The sequence below is a fragment of the Electrona antarctica genome (genome assembly GCF_951216825.1).
Source record: "Electrona antarctica genome assembly, chromosome: 6".
NCBI lineage: Eukaryota > Metazoa > Chordata > Actinopteri > Myctophiformes > Myctophidae > Electrona > Electrona antarctica.
Window position 1 is genome coordinate 30,310,605 of NC_136811.1, and position 20,171 is coordinate 30,330,775.

The 20,171-nt window shown below is 42.3% G+C and overlaps 1 protein-coding gene across 2 annotated transcripts; it reads right to left on the reverse strand.

Moving 5' to 3' along the window:
• Nucleotides 1–1,080: 1,080 nt before the first annotated feature.
• On the reverse strand, nt 1,081–18,956 carry ptpn3 (protein tyrosine phosphatase non-receptor type 3). Of its 2 annotated transcripts, XM_079504818.1 has the most exons (26): nt 18,804–18,956; nt 17,094–17,235; nt 14,719–14,853; nt 14,583–14,625; nt 14,207–14,288; nt 13,725–13,769; nt 13,529–13,581; nt 13,142–13,259; nt 12,933–13,020; nt 12,591–12,679; nt 12,436–12,499; nt 12,113–12,324; nt 11,904–12,029; nt 9,584–9,745; nt 9,272–9,377; nt 8,958–9,035; nt 8,742–8,798; nt 8,121–8,277; nt 7,704–7,879; nt 7,351–7,441; nt 7,087–7,148; nt 6,804–6,950; nt 5,249–5,377; nt 3,116–3,261; nt 2,900–3,035; nt 1,081–1,706 (listed from the first exon to the last, which is right to left on the reverse strand). In XM_079504818.1, exons 2-26 carry the CDS (start codon nt 17,160–17,162, stop codon nt 1,632–1,634), a joined length of 2,646 nt encoding a protein of 881 aa, XP_079360944.1. In that variant the 5' UTR covers nt 17,163–17,235; nt 18,804–18,956; the 3' UTR covers nt 1,081–1,631. The 2 variants fall into 2 exon arrangements, with proteins under 2 accessions (XP_079360944.1, XP_079360945.1); XM_079504819.1 differs by lacking the exon at nt 6,804–6,950.
• Between the last annotated feature and the right edge of the window lie 1,215 nt (nt 18,957–20,171).

The window sequence follows — 20,171 nt, forward strand, 5'->3', positions numbered from 1 at the left end:
GGGTATAGTGTGTCTGCAGCTTCTCAATGTGGGGTCAAATGACCCCCAGGGGTCCTTGAGAGGGTTCTAGGGGATCCCCAGCAAAATGATTCATAGTTTATCTCCATTATTTACATAAACGTAATGAATTTGACTATATTTTTTAAATACACCTAGACTAGAGAACATCCAAGAATGCTTAAGATCACTTTCACTGTTACCACAGTGATCACATTGCCCTGATGCTAGTTACCCAAATGCTTTCAAATGGTTACTAAATGCCATGCACTTTAATACTGTTTGGTACACGTTTATCACATATGATAAGCTGTGAACTTTTTGTGTAGGTACATATTGCACTTTATTTAAATGCATTGACTACACATAGGTTAAAATATATAAAATTGCATTGACTGCACATTAGAGTAGTTTCTAATGGATATCTGTCTTATGTATTGTTGATGTGTATTGTGTTGTCGTTTATGCTGTTTAGTGGTTCTTGTTAGAGGACCACAATTCAAACAAGCCTTCAGGCTTTGTTTTCATTCATACTCGCCGATACAATTAAGTGACTGTGTCGATAAGTGCTTTTGTGCTATTTGTGACCACAACATTTCTCTTTGATTGGGGTCCGAGATAGGAAATCTGATCAAATAGTGGTCCATAGCTTAATACATTGGATTGGGAGTGAATGAAATTAAAAAGGCTGAGAATCACATCAGAACTACACTATTGTTCATGAAACAATGTAGGGGTGAGATAAATCCTAGATAGTTATAAGCTGAACAGTTGAATACTTGGCATTCTCCTGAATGTTGTGCAGTGATCAACCATACTGTTAAGTTCAGACATATTGATTAGCAAGTGAAACGGTTAATACTGCCTCTAGACATAGTATAGTCAAACACCTCCAGCATCTTAACAGTAACACAAAGGATCATAATGCCAGCTAGGATATAATTCAAACATATACATATCGATCTATATAGATACAGTAGTAGACAGATAGATATACAGTCAGACATATTTCCTTTTTATAAAACATTTGTCAAAGAGGCATCGACTATTATGAGAACAAACAAAATAATTAAACATGATTAAACAAATCAGGGTTTATTCAGTGTCTCAATAATTTAAGAGTGATTAGGACGAGGAGGAGAAGAAGTTCAGTTTTCCACCGGCAGTCTAATGTGAGCCAACCAGCTGTTGGTGATATAAAACCTGCAACGCTCTCTAGTCTCAGAAAAACTATAGACGCTCCAGGCAGTTCTGTTGCCCTGTGTAAAACATCAGTCCAAGGCACACCTCCGTGGAGGACAACATGGCTTTAGTGTGATACAGTGATAAGTAGAAGCCTCTGGGACAGAGAGCAGCAGCTCACATCAGTCTTCTAGCAGTCTCTGTGAGACTCAAAGCTCTTAATGCACTATTAGCCCACAAAAGAAAACTAAAGCCAGAGAGGTACAGGAGTCACTGGCTTACAGTATATGCTATGCAGATTGCAGAGAACCATGTTCTGTGGCCAGCTGTTGGTCCCATATGATATCATGGAATCCTTCCGAGTAGAGCAGGTAATACGCTCCATAGAATGAGGTTGGACTAGTGAGTGTATATGTTCTGGTGCTGCTGTGATTAGTTAGCAGTGCTGATGTCTATGTGGCTTCAGATCCATCTTGCTTCTCATTGTAGACTCGCAGTATGGCCTCACACACAAACTGGAACTGACACTGAAACACAAAACATGTGCCGTTAGTTAACAAAACAATACACTGCATCACTATTGTCACCATCGTTGCCTTGAACCACTTAAGCCCCATTTAAAACATAATGAAAATACAGTAGCTGATTTACAAGCTCAAAGATCTGAGCAATTCATGAAGATTTGTTTTAATAATATTTTCGGTATATTATTGAAATGCCCAGAATGGGAACTCCAGGGTGAAAGTGACACATTATCTACAGAGGTGGACAACCTGAATGTTCACATGTTTTCCAAATTAGCCTGAACTCTTACTGTGACACACTGACAGACACTAAACACACCTACAGTCTTTCACGCCGGACACAATTAGTTGGGAATGACTTCTGTACTATCCATCTCAAATGAGGTGAAACAGGTCTCTAGTGGTGACAGTCACTGACAGGCGAGTATTATCAGCCTGGTCAAATTATTCAAACTTGCACTGGTGTGCAAACATGTTACATGACACTCTGCCAATCCGTGAAGCCAACGGTTTGGGTTGGCCAATCAGGGAAGCTGATCAGACACACTTTCCGAGTTACGCCGACGGCCAGCCACAGAGTGACAGACACAGATTTGGAAAATTATTGCGTTTACAATGAAAACCTGCATTTCATGTCAGTCAGTCCCGCCAGTCATGCCTCGTGACACACTCCACAATTGGCCGTCTCCATATGAAGATCACAACACTGACCTCATCAAACCCTGGATACACGCCAAGTACAGAACCTTGGGGGACTCTGGTCAACTAAGGGTTAAAACCTGATCCTACTTTGCCAAATGCCAGCGTTGCCTGCTGAAAATGGCTTTTTATACAAGCAAATAAGTCAAATAAGGAGTTACATTTTGTGTCAAGAATACATTTCTTTTCTTGTGGCCCTCAACACAACATTTGAGAAAACTTAAATTTGTACTATAACCATTACGTAATAATAATAATAATAAAGGCAGCTAAATAATTTGCACACAAAGCAACTTCTACTGGCGCAGTGGAAAACTGCTGCCTCTCAATAAAGGAAAAACCAATAAACAAAAGCCTCAAGGACATCCTCCTCAGAGAAATCATGATATAAAACATGACGTGGGACCAGCTACATGTCAAAAGCAGCTGTGTTTGCCTTTGACAAACAAGTAGTGAGCTAATCAACCATGATGGCTCGCTGTTATGTGTTTCAGTACCGTGGTCTGGACCATCATAGCTCGTTGGTCTCTCAGCGTTCGGACAATGTCCAGTGGGAAAACCGGCCGACCCTCCTCCAACAAAGTCAGCGCTGTTTCCATGGTGATAAGAACACCTGTGCGTCCAATCCCAGCACTGGAGATCAATTACAAAGTTTAGATGTCGACACTACATACATGAATGTTTGTGTGACTGTGTGTGTGTATGTGTTTTACCTGCAGTGTACCATAAGTGGCTCCTCTCCTCTTCTCCTTTCTCGAACACAGCTGACAAACAGCAGGAACTCAGAAGGGTCATCTGGTACGCCATGGTCCGGCCATGCTACGTACTGGAGATGAGTGACTGCCCGCTCCTCACCCCGCTACACACACACACACACACACACACACACACACACACACCACACACACACACAGTGAGAAAGATAGCGTTAGGAAGCATATATTTTAAATTGTGTACATTTAAACTAGACAAAACTGATTACACATGAGAGAGCATCTACATAACAGCCACAAAAGAAAAGAAGGCAGCGAAAGAGGAGAACAAAAGAACAGGTACATGTATTTGAAGGGGATATGGTTGAAGGAAGACAAAATAGAAGGTGGAGAAAGAATAGAGAGGGGGAAAGAGAAATCCAAAAGGAGGAGTGTGGCTGTGTTCAGGAATTGTGCCGGGCGAGTGGCCTGTGACTGCATGCAGGGATGAACTAACTCAGCCAGGAGAACAGATGGGCATGCACAGCGGTAGCTTTGAATGTTTGTGTATGTGTGTGACTCCATACTCTGTCTTTATAGAGCACCGAAGTCTGACGTCACTTTCAGTAGAGGGCACCAACACACAGGTTCATGTATTTTTTTATTTGCATTGAAATCTCCATAGGGCGATTTTAGGTCGCTTCATATAAGAACTATATTTGAAAAATAAACCGACCACCCCGGCCTTTCTGTCAGGGGAGTGGCTGTGCGTCGTTAAAACACCTTAGAAGCCTGGAACTATTTAATCCATTTCATCCAGGGTGCCCATCATTTGTAGCGCATGGACCACTTGTAGCAGCTAACAATAGCCACACCACTCTGGACTGGACCGTTGAGCGCCGTCTAACACAGGATCTTTTTTCAGAATTAGACGGGATGATTTAGATCGGGAGTTATGATCGTTTTAAGATTTTCGTTTGTCAGCTAAACAGGCAGGGGAGATTTTCGATGACGTGTCACTTTTTGACACGTCATCGGATCGGGCAACAAGCGCTCCAAGGCTCTAGAGCGATGCGAACGGTTTTGTTTTCATTAATCTCCGTCTTGTTTATCAATCTCCGGCTTGGGCACTTGACCTTGAACTTGGACGGAGAACTCCGGCTTGGACATCCAAGGTGTTAATGATGTCCATTCATATTTGATACAGCCAGTTTCTGGAGAAAATGGAATTAATGTGGCCGCAAAAGGCAATGTCGCTGCTAATATACGTCACGCTCAGCTGTCAACACATTGCGTTCCTGAGATTCCTCGTTGACGTAACCTCAGCTGGTGGTGACTCGACTCGTAATAACCACGAAACATTAAATATCAATAAAATAAAAATAAACGTAATTGACATTCAGTTTCTGTTGTGCGACGGACAGATGCAGCCACCCACATACCCGGAACAACGCTTATTATGTTACTCTTTGGGTATATTTGTACATTTCCACCTTCAGTCGATGCTTCATATCCATATGAGTGAAAAGGCCGGGGTGATCGGTTTATTTTTCAAACACAGTTCTTATATGAGGCGATCTAAAATCCCCCTATGGAGATTACAATGCAAATAAAAAGTACAGGAACCTGTGGACTGACGCCCTCTACTGACAGTAGAGGTCAGTGACGTCAGGACTTCGGTGCTCTATTTACCTGTTCACCATGTATTATGGCAAACCGTTGATTGATCTCAATTCTCCACAGGCACATGGAAAACACTCATATACACACACAAAAGAGTGCTTTTCAACACACACACACACACACACACACACACACACACACACACACACACACACACACACACACACACACACACACACACACACACACACACACACACACACACACACACACACACACACACACACACACACACACACACACACACACACACACACACACACAATATGCAGGCTAGAGTTAGTTTTGTCCATAGTATGTGTTGCCTGCGGTGAGCTCTGTTATGTGACATATGGCATAATCACAGTACATAGAAACAGAAACCCCCGCCCATGTTGCATGACTGGAGTCATACATAGCATTTGCTGTGTCAGGGTTATTGAAAGCAGGACTGCTCTTTTGCATTTCACTGATGTGTTACCGTTACTGTACCTGTGTGTGTGTCAGGGTGAATTGTCGTGTGACGTAGGCTAAGTTACATTCCTCTGAGTGACAGCTCACTCTCAAGTACCCATAATCCCTCACTTCTGGGGGATGCGGCCAGTACTGGTGACACTTAGTCTGAAAGTATATGACATCATCCATAAAGCACATTAATTCTGACACAAGTCATTAGTCACATACAGTAATAATATAACACATGACTGTCTGCTACCTGGAGGCTCTCAGGAAATTAAACTCATGTTCGACAATGCATTTTAACCACTTCTCTCAGGAACATAATTCAGGGTGGGGAAAACGAACAGGATGTAAAATGACTTTCAATTAGGGCTGGGTGATATATGACTTCAAACCAGTATTACGTTTGTTTCAAACGTTTTCCTCGATTCCGACTGATGAACAATTATAAAATAAATTTAAAAACACTGGAAATAGCAGATCTACAAGCACTGTGATGCATTGTGAGCTTGTAGATTTGCCTATGTTCACATGGCACTATTGTACAAAGAAGTATTCTACAGGTAGATTGTAAAAAAAAAAATCTATCGATTTATTTATATCTACAGAGAGAAAATAACTTAAAAACAAAAGCTTTCTTCTCAATTGTTCGATTATAAATATCAGTTTCAATATATTTCTCTGTGTGTGCGTTCGCAGGCAAGTAGCTCTGAAGTAGAGAATATCTCCGGCCACTTGATCAATTAATGAGAGCATCTGGTTACCAAGCAACAGGCAAGTCTACACAGTGGCAGCTTCATTGAATGATTCCACGTGTGGCTGCATCTTGTGTGCAAAGAACATATCTAATCGTCATCCTGCTGCCTTATGCCTAATTCATACTCGTCGTACGATGGTGTCACATGTTGAAAATTGTTCACAAGCTCACAACGCACTGTCGTGCAATGAAGTATTCCCCTTTCAAGCTGTTCTGTAGTCTGTGAAATCCTGTTGATTACAAACGGCTGCTGCGATTGTTTATTTTTAAGAAAACAAAACCTCTAGCAAACCAAGTAACTAATAACCGTAATTAACAAATCAAACATGATCAACAATGATCACAGGAACAATGTACTTTGAGCAGCTTGACATTAAAGGAGAATTCCATGCTGGAAGGCTTTCTTACCTTTATTTGTAGTCGTTACGTCCCCACCAGAGGTCCAGGTGTTATTTTGTGCATTATTGGCTATTGTCGATTCAGGGCTGGAGCCAGGCTACCCTCAATGGGGGTTGGGTTTTTGTGCTAATTCGCTTATTTCCATCGAAATAAGTAGTAAAGTGTGCCGCTTTGGATTTTTGAGCGATGGAAATAAGCAAATTAGCACAACACCCCAATGCCCCATTCAATTCAATGCAATTCAATTCAATTCATTGAGGGCTTATGGTAGGGAAAATAGCCAATAATGCGCTTTTGCACAAAATAACACCTGGACCTCTTTGTTGGGGACATAACTACAAATAAAGGTAAGAAAGCCTTCTAGCATGGAATTCTCCTTTAACCCACAATACCCTATAAATGAGATATGTATGAGTGTGTTTAAGCAAGTACCCGTCCCCTCTCTGTGAGAGTAGTAAGCATAATGATGGTGTGTGTCTGTTGCTCCCACACACTCTGCCAGAAGTGAGTGCAGGTCTGCGGTAAAGGACCCTGTGCGGCAATGTAACGCAAACACACACCAGACACTGGGGGCGCCACCTAAGAGACAGACAGACAGACAGACACACAGACAGACGTGCTCATGCTAACAAACATTATACACAGGGTTGAGTATACATGATGAAATGATGCCAGGGGGACAAAAAGAGATGATTGCATATCAGCAACGCCATACCGTGATGTGGCTGGCATTAATGTAGTCCTCTTGGTCTTGCAGAACGACCCTGGTAGTGTCATCTGAAAGGAGAGAAAACTTAGTTGTACAGCTGCTGATGCACCAGTGGTTTGAGCAGTTACATTTTTATGATGCACCACAGGGAAGTACTGTACAAAACGAGGTTATCCAAGGTAATACAGAAAGCTGTGGGGGGTGGGGAATGTGTTGGTGGAAATACATGCAGAGACAGACAAACAGACAAAGAGAAAAGATAGGACTCACATGGCAGAACATCTTTATATCTGTTCTTCTCCATGTTCGCAGAGAGTCGAGCACAGGTTAGTGGTAGACCAGGTTTCCGCCTGTAAAGGTTCTGCAACACATACACATGCACGTTTACACATTACAAATACACACAAATGACACTTTAAAAACATTCAGCACCCAGCAGATTAGGGCCAACATCTGTTCCCAAAACAGCACTTAAAAGGCATCATTATGAATCCCCAAATAAGTGAGTGCGAGTCATTAATGCTGCTTAAAGTATAACAGAATTGCAGCCATTTGTCGTTCTATTGGCTACCTGTGTTCCCTTTAGTCTAATACTTGTGTGTGTGTTGTGTGTACACACATACCTCAAAGTGGAAGGAGAGAGTTCCTGACTGTATTCCTCTTTCCAGCTGTTTCAATGAATCCTCCAGTGTAATGACACGCTCTGACTGGCCAGGCGACTGCGGCTTGTCTCCCTGTGATTGGCCAGTCAGTGTTAGGGCAGGAGGAAACTGTAGCACAGGTGCCACACGCCCAGTACCTACAGTACAATCTTGGTTGAGTGTATAATCCATAATCTCATGTAGATATTATTAGTCACAAGCTCTTTTTAATACTTCTCATTGGTTCAATATTTCTAAAACCCAATGACACACTTAACTACATTCACTTCTAAAGATAAATTAGGGGGGGGGACATACAGTTTAAATGGACATACAAGGTTTCTGTCCGAGAGCGACGATAAGGTGCATACACACAAACGTGCACATGATCCCACACACCTTTACGTCTGATGAGCAAGTCCAGTTCTCTGGAATGTGCCTCTCTGCTGGCTCGTATGAACATGACCACCTGGTCATGTGTGTGTTCTGAAATGTCTCGGCCATTGATGAGGACCACCAGGTCTCCCTCTAGCAGCTTGGGTTCACATCGCCCTGCCTATAAACATACACACGCTCACTAAGACTGAACGTCTCCGGTAAACCAGTGAGGTGAGTGAGGACGTTTCAAGGGGATCCCAGCGAAAGCACTTGAACCCTATTCATACTTTGGGTATCCGGTAATAGCCGATCTACAAGCCCATAACGCATCATGATGATGCAGCGCGTTGTGGGTTTGTACCAGCCAAGGTGCCTGGACCGCTGAGCCACGGCCCAGGCCCAAATTTGGAATAATTTTGACAAGAATTACACAAATCTTTTCTTCAGGGTGGTCCCTGGTACAACATCTTTTCAGATGGGGTCAGCGGCCAAATACACATCAATTTGGGGGTCCTTGACATGAAAATATTTGAGAACCATCTTTCTAGCCATTCATCGTTCCATGTTTTGTTTATATTTCATCACAAGTTAACACAACACAACCACATAGTTAAACACAAACAACTCTGAGTCGGTTCTTACAGGTGAGTCAGGTTTAACGTGGGATATGGCTAGAGGCATCTTCTGATCCACCCCACCCTGGAAGGAGTTTGGAAAGATGAAATGTAGCAAGAGTGAGGGAGACAAACACATATTACTCAAAATGTTTCTGTGTGTGTGTGTGTGTGTGTGTGTGTGTGTGTGTGTGCGTGTGTGTGTGTGTGTGTGTGTGTGTGTGAGAGAACAAGAGAGACTCACTTTAACATTGAAGCCAAACTTGCCTTCCGGATCAGGGGCAATACGTATTAACAACAGATCACCGTCCCCTGGTGCCCCCTACAAACACAGATGCACAAGTTCCGCAATGTAACACGGGAAACATTATTCTGCATAATTAATTACTACAGAATTAATAATAAAAGGGGAAACTATTTTTTATTAAAAATACTAACCCATAGCTACCCAGATTTCTAGTCGATTCCTTAGTAGTCCATAGTGTTATACAAAACAGGGGTTGGGATGCAACACAAACATGCATACAGTAACAGTATGTGGGCGATCATATAACAGACCTTGTCCCTGTAGTGTAAACTAGGCTCGCTGTCCTCTTCTCCCGTGCTGATGTCATCAACTTGTGACGAACCTTCCTCCAGTGTTTGGCTGTGTGTGCCAGAGAGACTGGTGTAAACAAAGTCAAATTGTTGGTTAGATTGGAAGAGATTTATACTTTGTTACGTGCCTGTGTGACAGGGGGAAAAAGCGGATTTACAAGCTCACCACACGTCACGTTGCGATGCATTGTAAGCTTGTAGATCTGCTATGTGTTGTGCGACACCATCAGTACCATAGCATAAAATTAAGAGAGTGTGTTGTTTTCCTAATACCGATGTGGAGAACTGTCTCCCTCACTGTCTCTGCTGCTGGTGACAGAGGCCCGGTATGTGTAGAAGACATCCTCCCCCTCCGACATGTCTTTCAGATCATTGGTCAGCTCCGCCGAGGAGGGGCGGGGCTTACGGATGCCATGTCGAACACGGGGACTCCGCCTGCCAGAGACAATAAACTTAAGCCAGGACAATTTATGCTTGTGTTTGTACATGTTCTCTCCAAGAGGGTTTACATGTGCAGTCCAAGGAAGAGCACACACATCCAACTATTTGACAGGTGCTGGACAAAAATACATGAAAAAGAAGAAAAGTCCACAGACTCTGACGGGTGCTGAAGCCCGTCAGGGTCTTCATCAGGTCTGAGAAGACCCTAACAAGTTAAAACATTGTCCTTTGTCCTATTAAAATTGATCATTGGGAGCTTCAGCACAGCGTGCAGACTTCTTTATCAAGAGGGTTTACATGCCTATTTAACAATTTAAACAGTAATCAAAAAGAACAAAATAATAGCCAGGACAATTTTACTTCCCTTATAAAACTAATGTATATCATATCATGTATTGGTTTTGGTCAATAGGCTTGGGCAATATAAACTATTATAAATACTGTATATATTTTGATACTTTAGCACAAAAGAGAAGACTTGCTGGGCATTTCTGCCTGACGCACCTCCGACGGTGCCATGAATAATAGTATAAAAGTATAAACTAAATATATCACATAATGGAAACAAATGTGGCTGTAATAACTGGCGTTGGTGTTGGAGATCGGTCCAGTTGGGTGTACCTGGATTGAGTCCAGTACACTCCAAGTTGCTGTCAGGCAATCGGGCCCTCGATTAGTGTTGCCCGAAAACTGGTTTCATAACGTGCAGTTTGTATTGCATCAACGGTGGTACAGTAGCAAGGCATTAGAGAGGGGTCCAATCACCAAATTAAGTATATTGAATCTGTGCCGTGCCCGTGACACACCGCGAAGGGTATTGTGAGTATTTCACTCACATTTTCCATGTACCGTGAGAGGGAAAGAGAGTGGGTCATAAAGCGAGAGAGAGAGAGACAATTACTGTATTTTAAGAAATGCACTAATTTCTGGCAAAAGAAAAGAAGATGCCAGACATGCTTTTATTTGTAATGGTGGATGTAGCTCCTGTAGTGGGTTTAAAAGCTGAAGACTACAATGTTAACTCTTTCCTTCTGCAGTTTAATGTCAAAGTCAATGTTACAGCAATGAATCTCACTTGTAAAACCCACCTTCACCTTTTTGGGAGGGGTATAAAGTTATAATGTATCAAGGTTCAAGGTTGTCTTTATTTGTATCCCTTAGGAGAAATGTGTCGTCACAGCTGCATACAAATAACATCACATTCACAAAAGGAAAAGAAAAAACACCATGAAACACACCAACACAAAAACAGAGATATTGCACACATTCCTCTGATAAAGTGCATCTAGTCATTTAACAATCTCTGATTGAGCATTTTGATTGGCAGAGGAACATGAGTGTGAGTGTTTAAATATATTATAAAGTCGTCAGGAGGTGCACGCACATCCCGGGTAAGTTTTTGGGGAGCTTTCAAAACGGTGTGCAGACTTATTCTTCCTTCTATTCTAATTCTAATAGATTCTAAATCTATTATACACACACCGTGGGTTGTCTATATGTCCTACTGGATGGCATTATCTCATACTCTCTGTTCAATGCATGCAAAGGGTCAGATTCAATTTTCCGAGCTTGTGTAATTACTGCCTGTTCAAAAATGGCCTGGGGAGTGATGGGGGGGGGGGGGGGGGGGATGGGGATGGACGTTAGATTACCAAACCAGCAGGACATACTGTAAAAGGTCAACATGATATTTACACTGACTCCGAAAAGCCTAAGTCTTCGAAGAAAGTGTAGACACTGGTGTATCTTTGAACACAGTGTTGTAACATGCGTGTGCCAGCTCAGGTCGTCATCGATCTGCACTCCCAGGTATTTATAGGAGACGACCTGTTTGATGTTATGGTCATGAACACTAATCATACTGTGGTCTCCTATGGACCTGGGGTCAACTATGACATTATTTTCAGATGATGTAGATCGCACCATTCTATAGACTTGTCTACTCCAGCTGTGTGGCTGAGGATGTTATTATCGATCTTGAGCAGACTAAGTATCACAGTGTCATCTGAAAACTTGATAAACTGATTTGGGTGTGAGCTGGCACCGTCGTCCGTATACAAGTTAAACAGAAAGGAGGAACTGACTGTTCCTTGGGGCACCCCTGTACTACACAGTGTCTCCTCTGAGAGCACCGAGCCTAAACAGATCTTACCAGTTGGGTGTAGTTGGAGGGGATCTGGATGGCAGACTCCTGGTCTCCATATTCTCGGCTGAAACAGACCTTCGAAGGACCGGGTTCCATACCATCCCTCCCACCACACGCCGACACACCGGACCACTACAGATCGAGGGGAGAGGAATAGAAAACTGTAAAATTGTAATAGTTATTATAAGGCTGCACGTGACTGTGCACACACTCACGTTTCATTTTTACTGTTTCCCAGGCCCAAGTGCTGTGTGATCAGCTTGCTGTAGGACTGAATTGTTGTTGTGGTGGTGTTGTTGTGCTTCGGGCTCCTGGCTGTCCGGTTAGCGCTGAAGAAGGAATGGTGATCCACACAGGACCTCCAAAGATTCTTACAAGTCTTGGGACAGGGCAAAGCCAGAGACACAATGCAATCCTGGGTCTCCCCCTGCACATCACAGAGGATAGGATAGTACAATACAATTCACAGGATTCACATTGAAAGGCGATGTGGGCGGATAATTGATGCGCCCGAAACCAAAGACAGGACTAGACTCACATGTTTCCGTTTGAGGTGGATGAGAAAGCGTTTCCTCTTGAAGGAGATCTTGATTATGTTCCCCCTGCATAATGATGGTGAGAGGGTTTAATGGGTCAGAAAACTAGGCTGAGGACAAACCATCACATGAATGTGCAGCTGTCATTATCACTCACCAGGGGAAGAAACTGGAGCATTTCATATTGCAGAACATAGCTACACCACTTGAAGCCAAACCGACCAAGAGGGGGGCATTGTTGGAGTCCTGAATAAGAGTGACAAGAGAGTGAGAGAGGGGGAAATATATATATTAGAAAGTAATGTCGATGTGATTTGTATCTGGATAAGGAAAAATATATGGTAATGCAAGGTGTAAACACACAAAGCACACATTGCAATCGGAATGCGATCACATCTGCCAGACCAGGCTCACACTGCATTCAGATCTCAGTCAAAATACCCCAGGTGTAAATGTTATTATTCCGATAATATATCCAGAAACAAGTGAACGTAGCTACCGTGGCCGAATGCAGCTCCACTCCATACAGCTCCAGTGTTCGTGCCGTGTTGAGGAAACATAACTCTGCCTCGCTCTGCTTCAGTCCCCTGGGAACACACAGGGGAGACGCAGGGGCATCAATACTAACTGTGGAGAACGTGCTGTGCAAAACGAGCAGAAACCAGTTTTGAATTTCAGACTATAAAAGGAACAGATTATTTGCAGTACTTGTGCTGTGGATGCAGATCTTCCACTCGGGATAGGAAGTCATTGTCCTGCTCTGGGATGAAGTGGGACTTGGACAGGTAACCAGGGAGATAAGATGGCATGTGGTCCCTCAGCTCCGCTACAGAGGATAGAGTCCGAAATATTACACAGAAATACATATTCAGACCACCTTCGTATACAGACCTACATTATTGTCAACCTAATAAAATCTCCAGTTAATTTAACTCTAACCGACCCATAATTGAACACTGAGGATTTGACTGTGTAGGGCACTATATGAGAGGTGCAGCTAATTGTTTGCTTACATGCAGGAACAATTACTTGCATGACTGAAGCCATGAGTCATTCGTTTCTCTACTGTTGAATGAAAATACAATGGTAACTTACACTGAACAGCATAAGACGCCAGCACCACTGCTGCACTCAGCGGGCATTGCAACCTGCAATCAGACTATGATTACACATTGAAATGGCTACATCACTGCTGGAAACTCTGCATCACAAGGGAATAGGTGTTTTTGTTTGCTTGTGTGTGGATTAGCGTATGCTCTAATGAACACGTTTCCCATGGTGCTCCACTAACCTTCCTTCCCTGATGTCACACCTGATCTGGAGGAAGTACAGGTGCCTACAGAGACGAGACAAGAGGAACTCATACAACCCACACTACTTCAATCATCCCACTCACATAACGTGTCATAGACAAACGACTCCCTTTTTCACTCCCATTAACAATGGCTACTGACACATGACACACAACTAAAGTATTTTTCATAACCTGGAATTAAGGCAAACAACTGATTATTGATATTCTTTAAAGATTTATTTGGGCCTTTTTATGCCTTTATTATAGTTGAACACAGTAGGCTGAAATTGGAAGAGAGAGCTGAGGAGTGACACGCAGCAAAGGCCGTCGGGATCGGGACTCAAACCCGCGTCACACTGTTTAGCTATATCGTAGCCTAGGTGCCTGAACCGCTAGTCCAGCGGTCCGGTCCCCAACCACTGATTATTGTTACAAAAAAATCACATATCGTTCACTAGACTAAACACATTGATATTCACCTGGTCTGTTCATGTTGCAGAGAGTTGGGGTCAGAGATGAAGTATCGTACTCTGAAGTTAAGATAGAAGGGAGAGACTAGCCCTGCATAGGGAAAACCATGTCTTATTATACATTCTGACCCGAGTTCTGACCTGAGGCCCATTCTACAAATGCCTTCTGTAGTTCTCACACTTAGCACTTAGCAAAATAGCAGATGTACAAGCTCACGGCATGAATTGACATGCTGTGAGCTTGAATATCTGCTATTGTTGAATTAGAATAGCCAACACAAAAATCTAAAATGACACAGATGCTTTCCAGGTTTTAATGGCTTAAGAAATAGTAAAAAAAAATGCTACTTCAAATAAAGGCACAGACATAATACATATCAGATACCTTTCAGCTGCTTCTTCAATGGCTTTTCAGGCTCCAACCATCTCTGAAAGAGGAACACGGGGTTATTCAAACACAGAACATCATTCTATTCTATACAATTACAATCACAGCCAAGAGAGACAAATGGCCAGCTCACCGGAGACTGTGTGTTGGTTTTAATGGAGACAATTGCTGTGCTGGATTCTCGGATCTGTAGACTAAAAAGCTGTCTCTCTAGCAAGCCGAGGTGGTTGAACACCAGGTCTAACAGAACCACACCTTCATCCTGTTTCTGGAAAAGGAGGGATCTAAAGTCAGACTTTCTCAAATGGTCTCAGACACGGACAAACATTTTACACTGAATATTAAACGTAACACTATTCAATAATGGTATTCTTCTGATGAAGTTTAGTCCTATACGTTTAGGTTAAATTATATTATATGCCCTATATATTAATTTTGTTCAGGTCTGTACAGACAAGACAATAAATAAATGCATTAAATAGGAAAATAGGCCAACACAACGGTTAAAAGACACCACTGTAAATAAATGATATATATTAGAGATGCATGATATAATCGGTAGGGACGGTAGCATATCAAAATCGGCCATAGAAATGCCATATCGGTATCGAATTAGTCTCAAAATAATACAAATTATTTCACCGATATTGCTGACGCAATAATAATGTGACCATCAATGGCTTTGTACTCGCAGAGCAGCCAGTCTGCTTGTCTCTGTCTCTAAAAATTAAAATAAATCAGCAATGAGTTCAACATAAATATAATATAATAATGTATATATATCGGAATCAGTATCGGCCAATTTGACCCTGCAAATAATCGGAGATCGGATATCGGGCATAATTTTAATATCGTGCATCTCTATATGTGTGTGTGTACTGTAGATAGAGAGGGAGAGATATTACATTTTGAAAATAAAATAAAAGCGATGCTCTCTGCATAGTACTCTGTGAATGTGTGTGTACTTGTTCTTGTTAACTCAAGAGTTTAAAAACTCAGCGTTGCAAATGGATAAATTACCCTAACAAAGAGGACTTGACTGTCATCATGACATTTCAAGTCCCACTTTTGTGCTCCACCCCACTGTTTAGGAAACACTGCTAAAGGTGCTGACACTGTCAAATATAATGTTTACGTCAATGAAGGACATGATTGCAGAAACCTTTGCTAGCCTCGATTTTCTGGGCCTCTTCTTGCTTTTCTTGTTCAGAACACGACACAAATGAAACCATGCACCTCAGTAGATCTGTGGGGCTGCTGACAGATCATGTTTTTCCTAGCATAAGTATAGCATAAAGCTTGAGTGTGCAACTAAGTATAGCACAGGCTTTAGGTCTGAAGTGCTGTAGCTCACACTATGGCGCAGATATAGGCTGTGGACGTGGTATAAAGAAACTAAGTACATGTACTCAAGTAAAAGTTTCTGGTATTTCCAATTTTCCAATACTTTTACTCCACTACAATTACTTGAAAACTTCAATTACTTTGAAGATTTCTTATATAATTACAAAACAATAACATACATTAAACACTTCCGTCCTAGTATATACAAGTTTACTTTGGTCATTTCAAAATAGCTGATTAACAAGCTCACAACGAGTTGCGTTGTGAGCTTGTAGATCTGCTATTTTCAAAAAAAGATTATACATGACAAACTTGTGAAATGGGACATACTGCATAATGACTATTTTTACATTTGGTACTTAAGTATATATTTTGATGCCAATACTTAAGTACTCTTACACAAGTACATTTTGAACACCAGACTTTTACTTAAGTATTTCTACATTGTGGTATTGATACTTTTAGTGTGTCAGTGCAGCGAGCAACATGCAATATAAGGAGTCTCATATCGGACAGTCACAGTAGTTTCCCTAACCTTATATTCCAACTATCCTTAGACTGGCTGAGGTTTAAAAGGAGAAGCTGGCCTAGAAAGTCATGGTGACTTTACAGTACATCATTCTCTGAGAGAATGCGTGCATGCCATGCTGACGTAAGCTCATACATGCATGGCGTGCCGTATATGATGATGGAAGCCTCCCATATGTGAAAGGCTCCACTCTGCATATAAAAATAACGCAAAGCACGATTCTGAAAGAGAAGAAGTCCATCGAACCAAGGACACTGTTCTGAACAAACAGGAGGCGGATCAATGGAAATGCGAAAGAGGAGTCTCGCTATGTCATCCACTGACACTACAATCATTAGCACTGCACAGAGACAGATAGGACCAACATATGATCTGTGTGTGTGTGTGTGTGTGTGTGTGTGTGTGTGTGTGTGTGTGTGTGTGTGTGTGTGTGTGTGTGTGTGTGTGTGTGTGTGTGTGTGTGTGTGTGTGTGTGGACAAACTTTAACACGATAGAAGGTTGTGAAAAGTGAGGCTGCATGTAGAGGTGCAGGTTAGGAAATGAATGTACTAGTGTAACTAGTCAATGGAAATGAGTTGCAGGCCGTGTGTCTGTGTGTGTAATGGTGCGTGTGCATGTGTACTTTCTTACTCACGCTGACTCTAAAGGTCTCGATGGTGCCGTCCAGCAGCTGAACTAGGCAGAGTAAGTCAGGTTTTGGCATGTCTGTTACCACGGTAACTCGGCCTCCCTCTCAAGACAAACACCCTGCCCTCAGCTCATCACTGAGTGGGGATCTGGAAACGCACACACACACACACACACACACACGTACATACAGTATATAGTCAGGTTTTTCCAGGCTGTTGTCTTCCTGTGAGGATGACATCGTGTGGTGAGTAATGTGTGTGCCTGATTCAGTATCAGGCCACAGTGAGTAATGCACTGTGAATGCGAGGGAGCGACTGTGTCTGTGTGCGTGTGTGTGTGTGTGTGTGTGTGTGTGTGTGTGTCTGTTTGTGCAATCCATTATTATTTGGCTTGAGTCTGAACATGTCCTCTCGCTCTCTTTCCCTCCAGTTCTCCCTTGGTGTCTCTCCGCCCTGTGCAGGAGCTGAATGATAAGAATGTTAAATATTCTCTGAGTTCAGCACACCCATTTGCACGGCTAGGAACAGATCTAAGACCTGCTACTACGGACAATGTATGCACGCATAGGCCTCACATACGTGCGTGCGTGCGTGCGTGCGTGCAGGTATGCGTGCGTACGAGCAGGCATGCATGCACTCTCAGTCTCTCACGTCCACTCATAGTTCCTTTACTGGCTCAAAGCCAATAGTTGCTCATGCTTAAGAATGTGTGTGTGTGTGTGTGTGTGTGTGTGTGTGTGTGTGTGTGTGTGTGTGTGTGTGTGTGTGTGTGTGTGTGTGTGTTTTGTATTGAGTTGTGCTTGAAATGTACTGTAATTCTCCAATCTGTTAATACATTTTTCAATCAATCAAGTGTGTGTGTGTGTGTGTGTGTGTGTGTGTGTGTGTGTGTGTGTGTGTGTGTGTGTACACGCATTTGTGTCCAGTCTTGGTTTACAGATACATTCAACACACAGAATGGCCTGCCTTACTCTTTGTCAAAGATACACAATGTGTAAGTTAATGTTTGAACACAGTGTCACTCTCAGAATATATTAAACAGACCTGTTTTCCATGATAAACTCTCATTGACTAAGCCATAATGAATTCACATGTGAATGCTATTTTTAAACTTCAAAGAGATCAGCTCTATTCACTATTTCTTTTAAAGGGATATTGTTGACATAGACTACTTTTTTAGGTGACGGAAGAATGCCAACAAAGTATGCCTGTAGCTTTAATAAGTTAACTTATCCATCATTGTTTTATAAATAATGAACACAGGGATTATATTTAGAGTATTAAAAGCAATGCACCCACCAGAGACAGCTAAAATCTAGCTGTCTCTAGCTGCTAGATGACCAACCTTTAACCTCGTCTACTCTCACAAACGTAAACAGAGGATTAAGCCAGCCAGGCCTAATTCAAAGTATAAAGCCTTGAGTTGACTACAGCAGCAGTAGCCTACTATACACACAGTGACACAGCCTATCGACAATATTATATGATCTCTTGTACTTTGTTCTACTGCGCGATCAAGGAACCTGTTAACAACCTAAACTTCTCAGCCAGTCAGCCTCACCCAAAGGACTCTGGAACAACACAACACAGCAGAGCACACACCACCATTCGCAAAGTTTCTTTAAAAAGAGCGACACTACAGCGTGGCTTGTGATATGTTATGAAGACGCATGCAGCTTAGAAGAAGATAGAAGATGCGTATACTGTAAGTGTACCTCGGTCGTCCTGAAGTGGAGCATTTTCTGTCGGCGGGGCGCGTCCCTCCTGTGTGGGCCAGGTAGAAGGTAAATATCCGGGACAAGTTTCTCATCCCTCTGGCTGTGGTGATTCCTCCTACTCCACGGCCCCGCCCCTTCCCCAAGCGCGCTCCCGATCCTACCCACCCAGCACGCGCGCTGCTCCCGTTATATACTTCGTCGTACGGCAGTGTTGCGCGGCGCGCGCTACATATTATTGTCGATCTACAAGCTCACAGCGCGTCGCGTCGTTGACGCTTTGTGAGCTTGTGGATCTGCTATTTTTGCCAGGCGACACCGTCGTCTGACGGAAAAGTGGCATCACATCCGTGAAACAGAAACTTTGCATAATGAGCTTTGCAAATAAACAAACGAACAAACAAAGTAGCGCGAATAGCATGGCAGTTAATTTTTATATTATTAGCGTTAGCGATATATCCACTATCCAGTTTGGACAAAGATTATGCCTCAAAGGTAAGAGTATTATAGTATGACTGAAATGAATGCATTTTCAGATTTAGGGACCATGCAGAGTGAAACCTTTCTGATTGACTAATTAAATAATATCGTATGTAAATTGAGTTTGAAATCAGGACATTTGAAGCAGATTCCGAGATTCATTCAATGAAGCATTTAGGGTGTAGGCAGGGTAAAATAACTTGTCAGCGTTTATCTTTATACTGTGCTAACCTAGTATAGGCTACATAAGCAGGCTGCGCTTTATCTGTCCAATTTTATTTACACATTTCTGAATAACAATGATAAAGTTGTCAAACTGAACTGCTGCTCACTCTGGTTTCTTGCTGCCACCCGCAGGAGAGATGAGCTATTGCAGCAATAATTCAGAGTAGTGGTAATGACCCCTTTAGCTGAGAGAGAGGATGCAGGGACCGGGGACCCCCACTAAATAAATGTATAGCCTACCTATACAAAAGATTTGTAAATGTACATTTACCCCCCCCCCCCCCCCCCCATCTTATTGTTTTTTGTTTTTGTTTAAAGACTCCTAGAGTCCCATGCAACTTGATAATAGACTAGCTCACTATATTTAGCTGATTGTCTCATCAATGTCTGTTTTAATACCGTTCGTTGAGATCTGATACTATGGAAGGAAGCTATTCCCCAGAGTTTCTTACAAGTGACTATGGATCAGTGGTGTAAAGTAACTATATATTTACTCAATAGCTGGGCTACTGTACTGTACACTGTACCAGTTTTGAGGTATTATTTACTTTATTGGAGTATCTCCATTTCTCCAATTTTCCACTTTTTCTCCACTACAATTATTTGAAAACTTGAGTTACTAGTTACTTTGTAGACTTTGATTGTTATTACAAACATACAGTA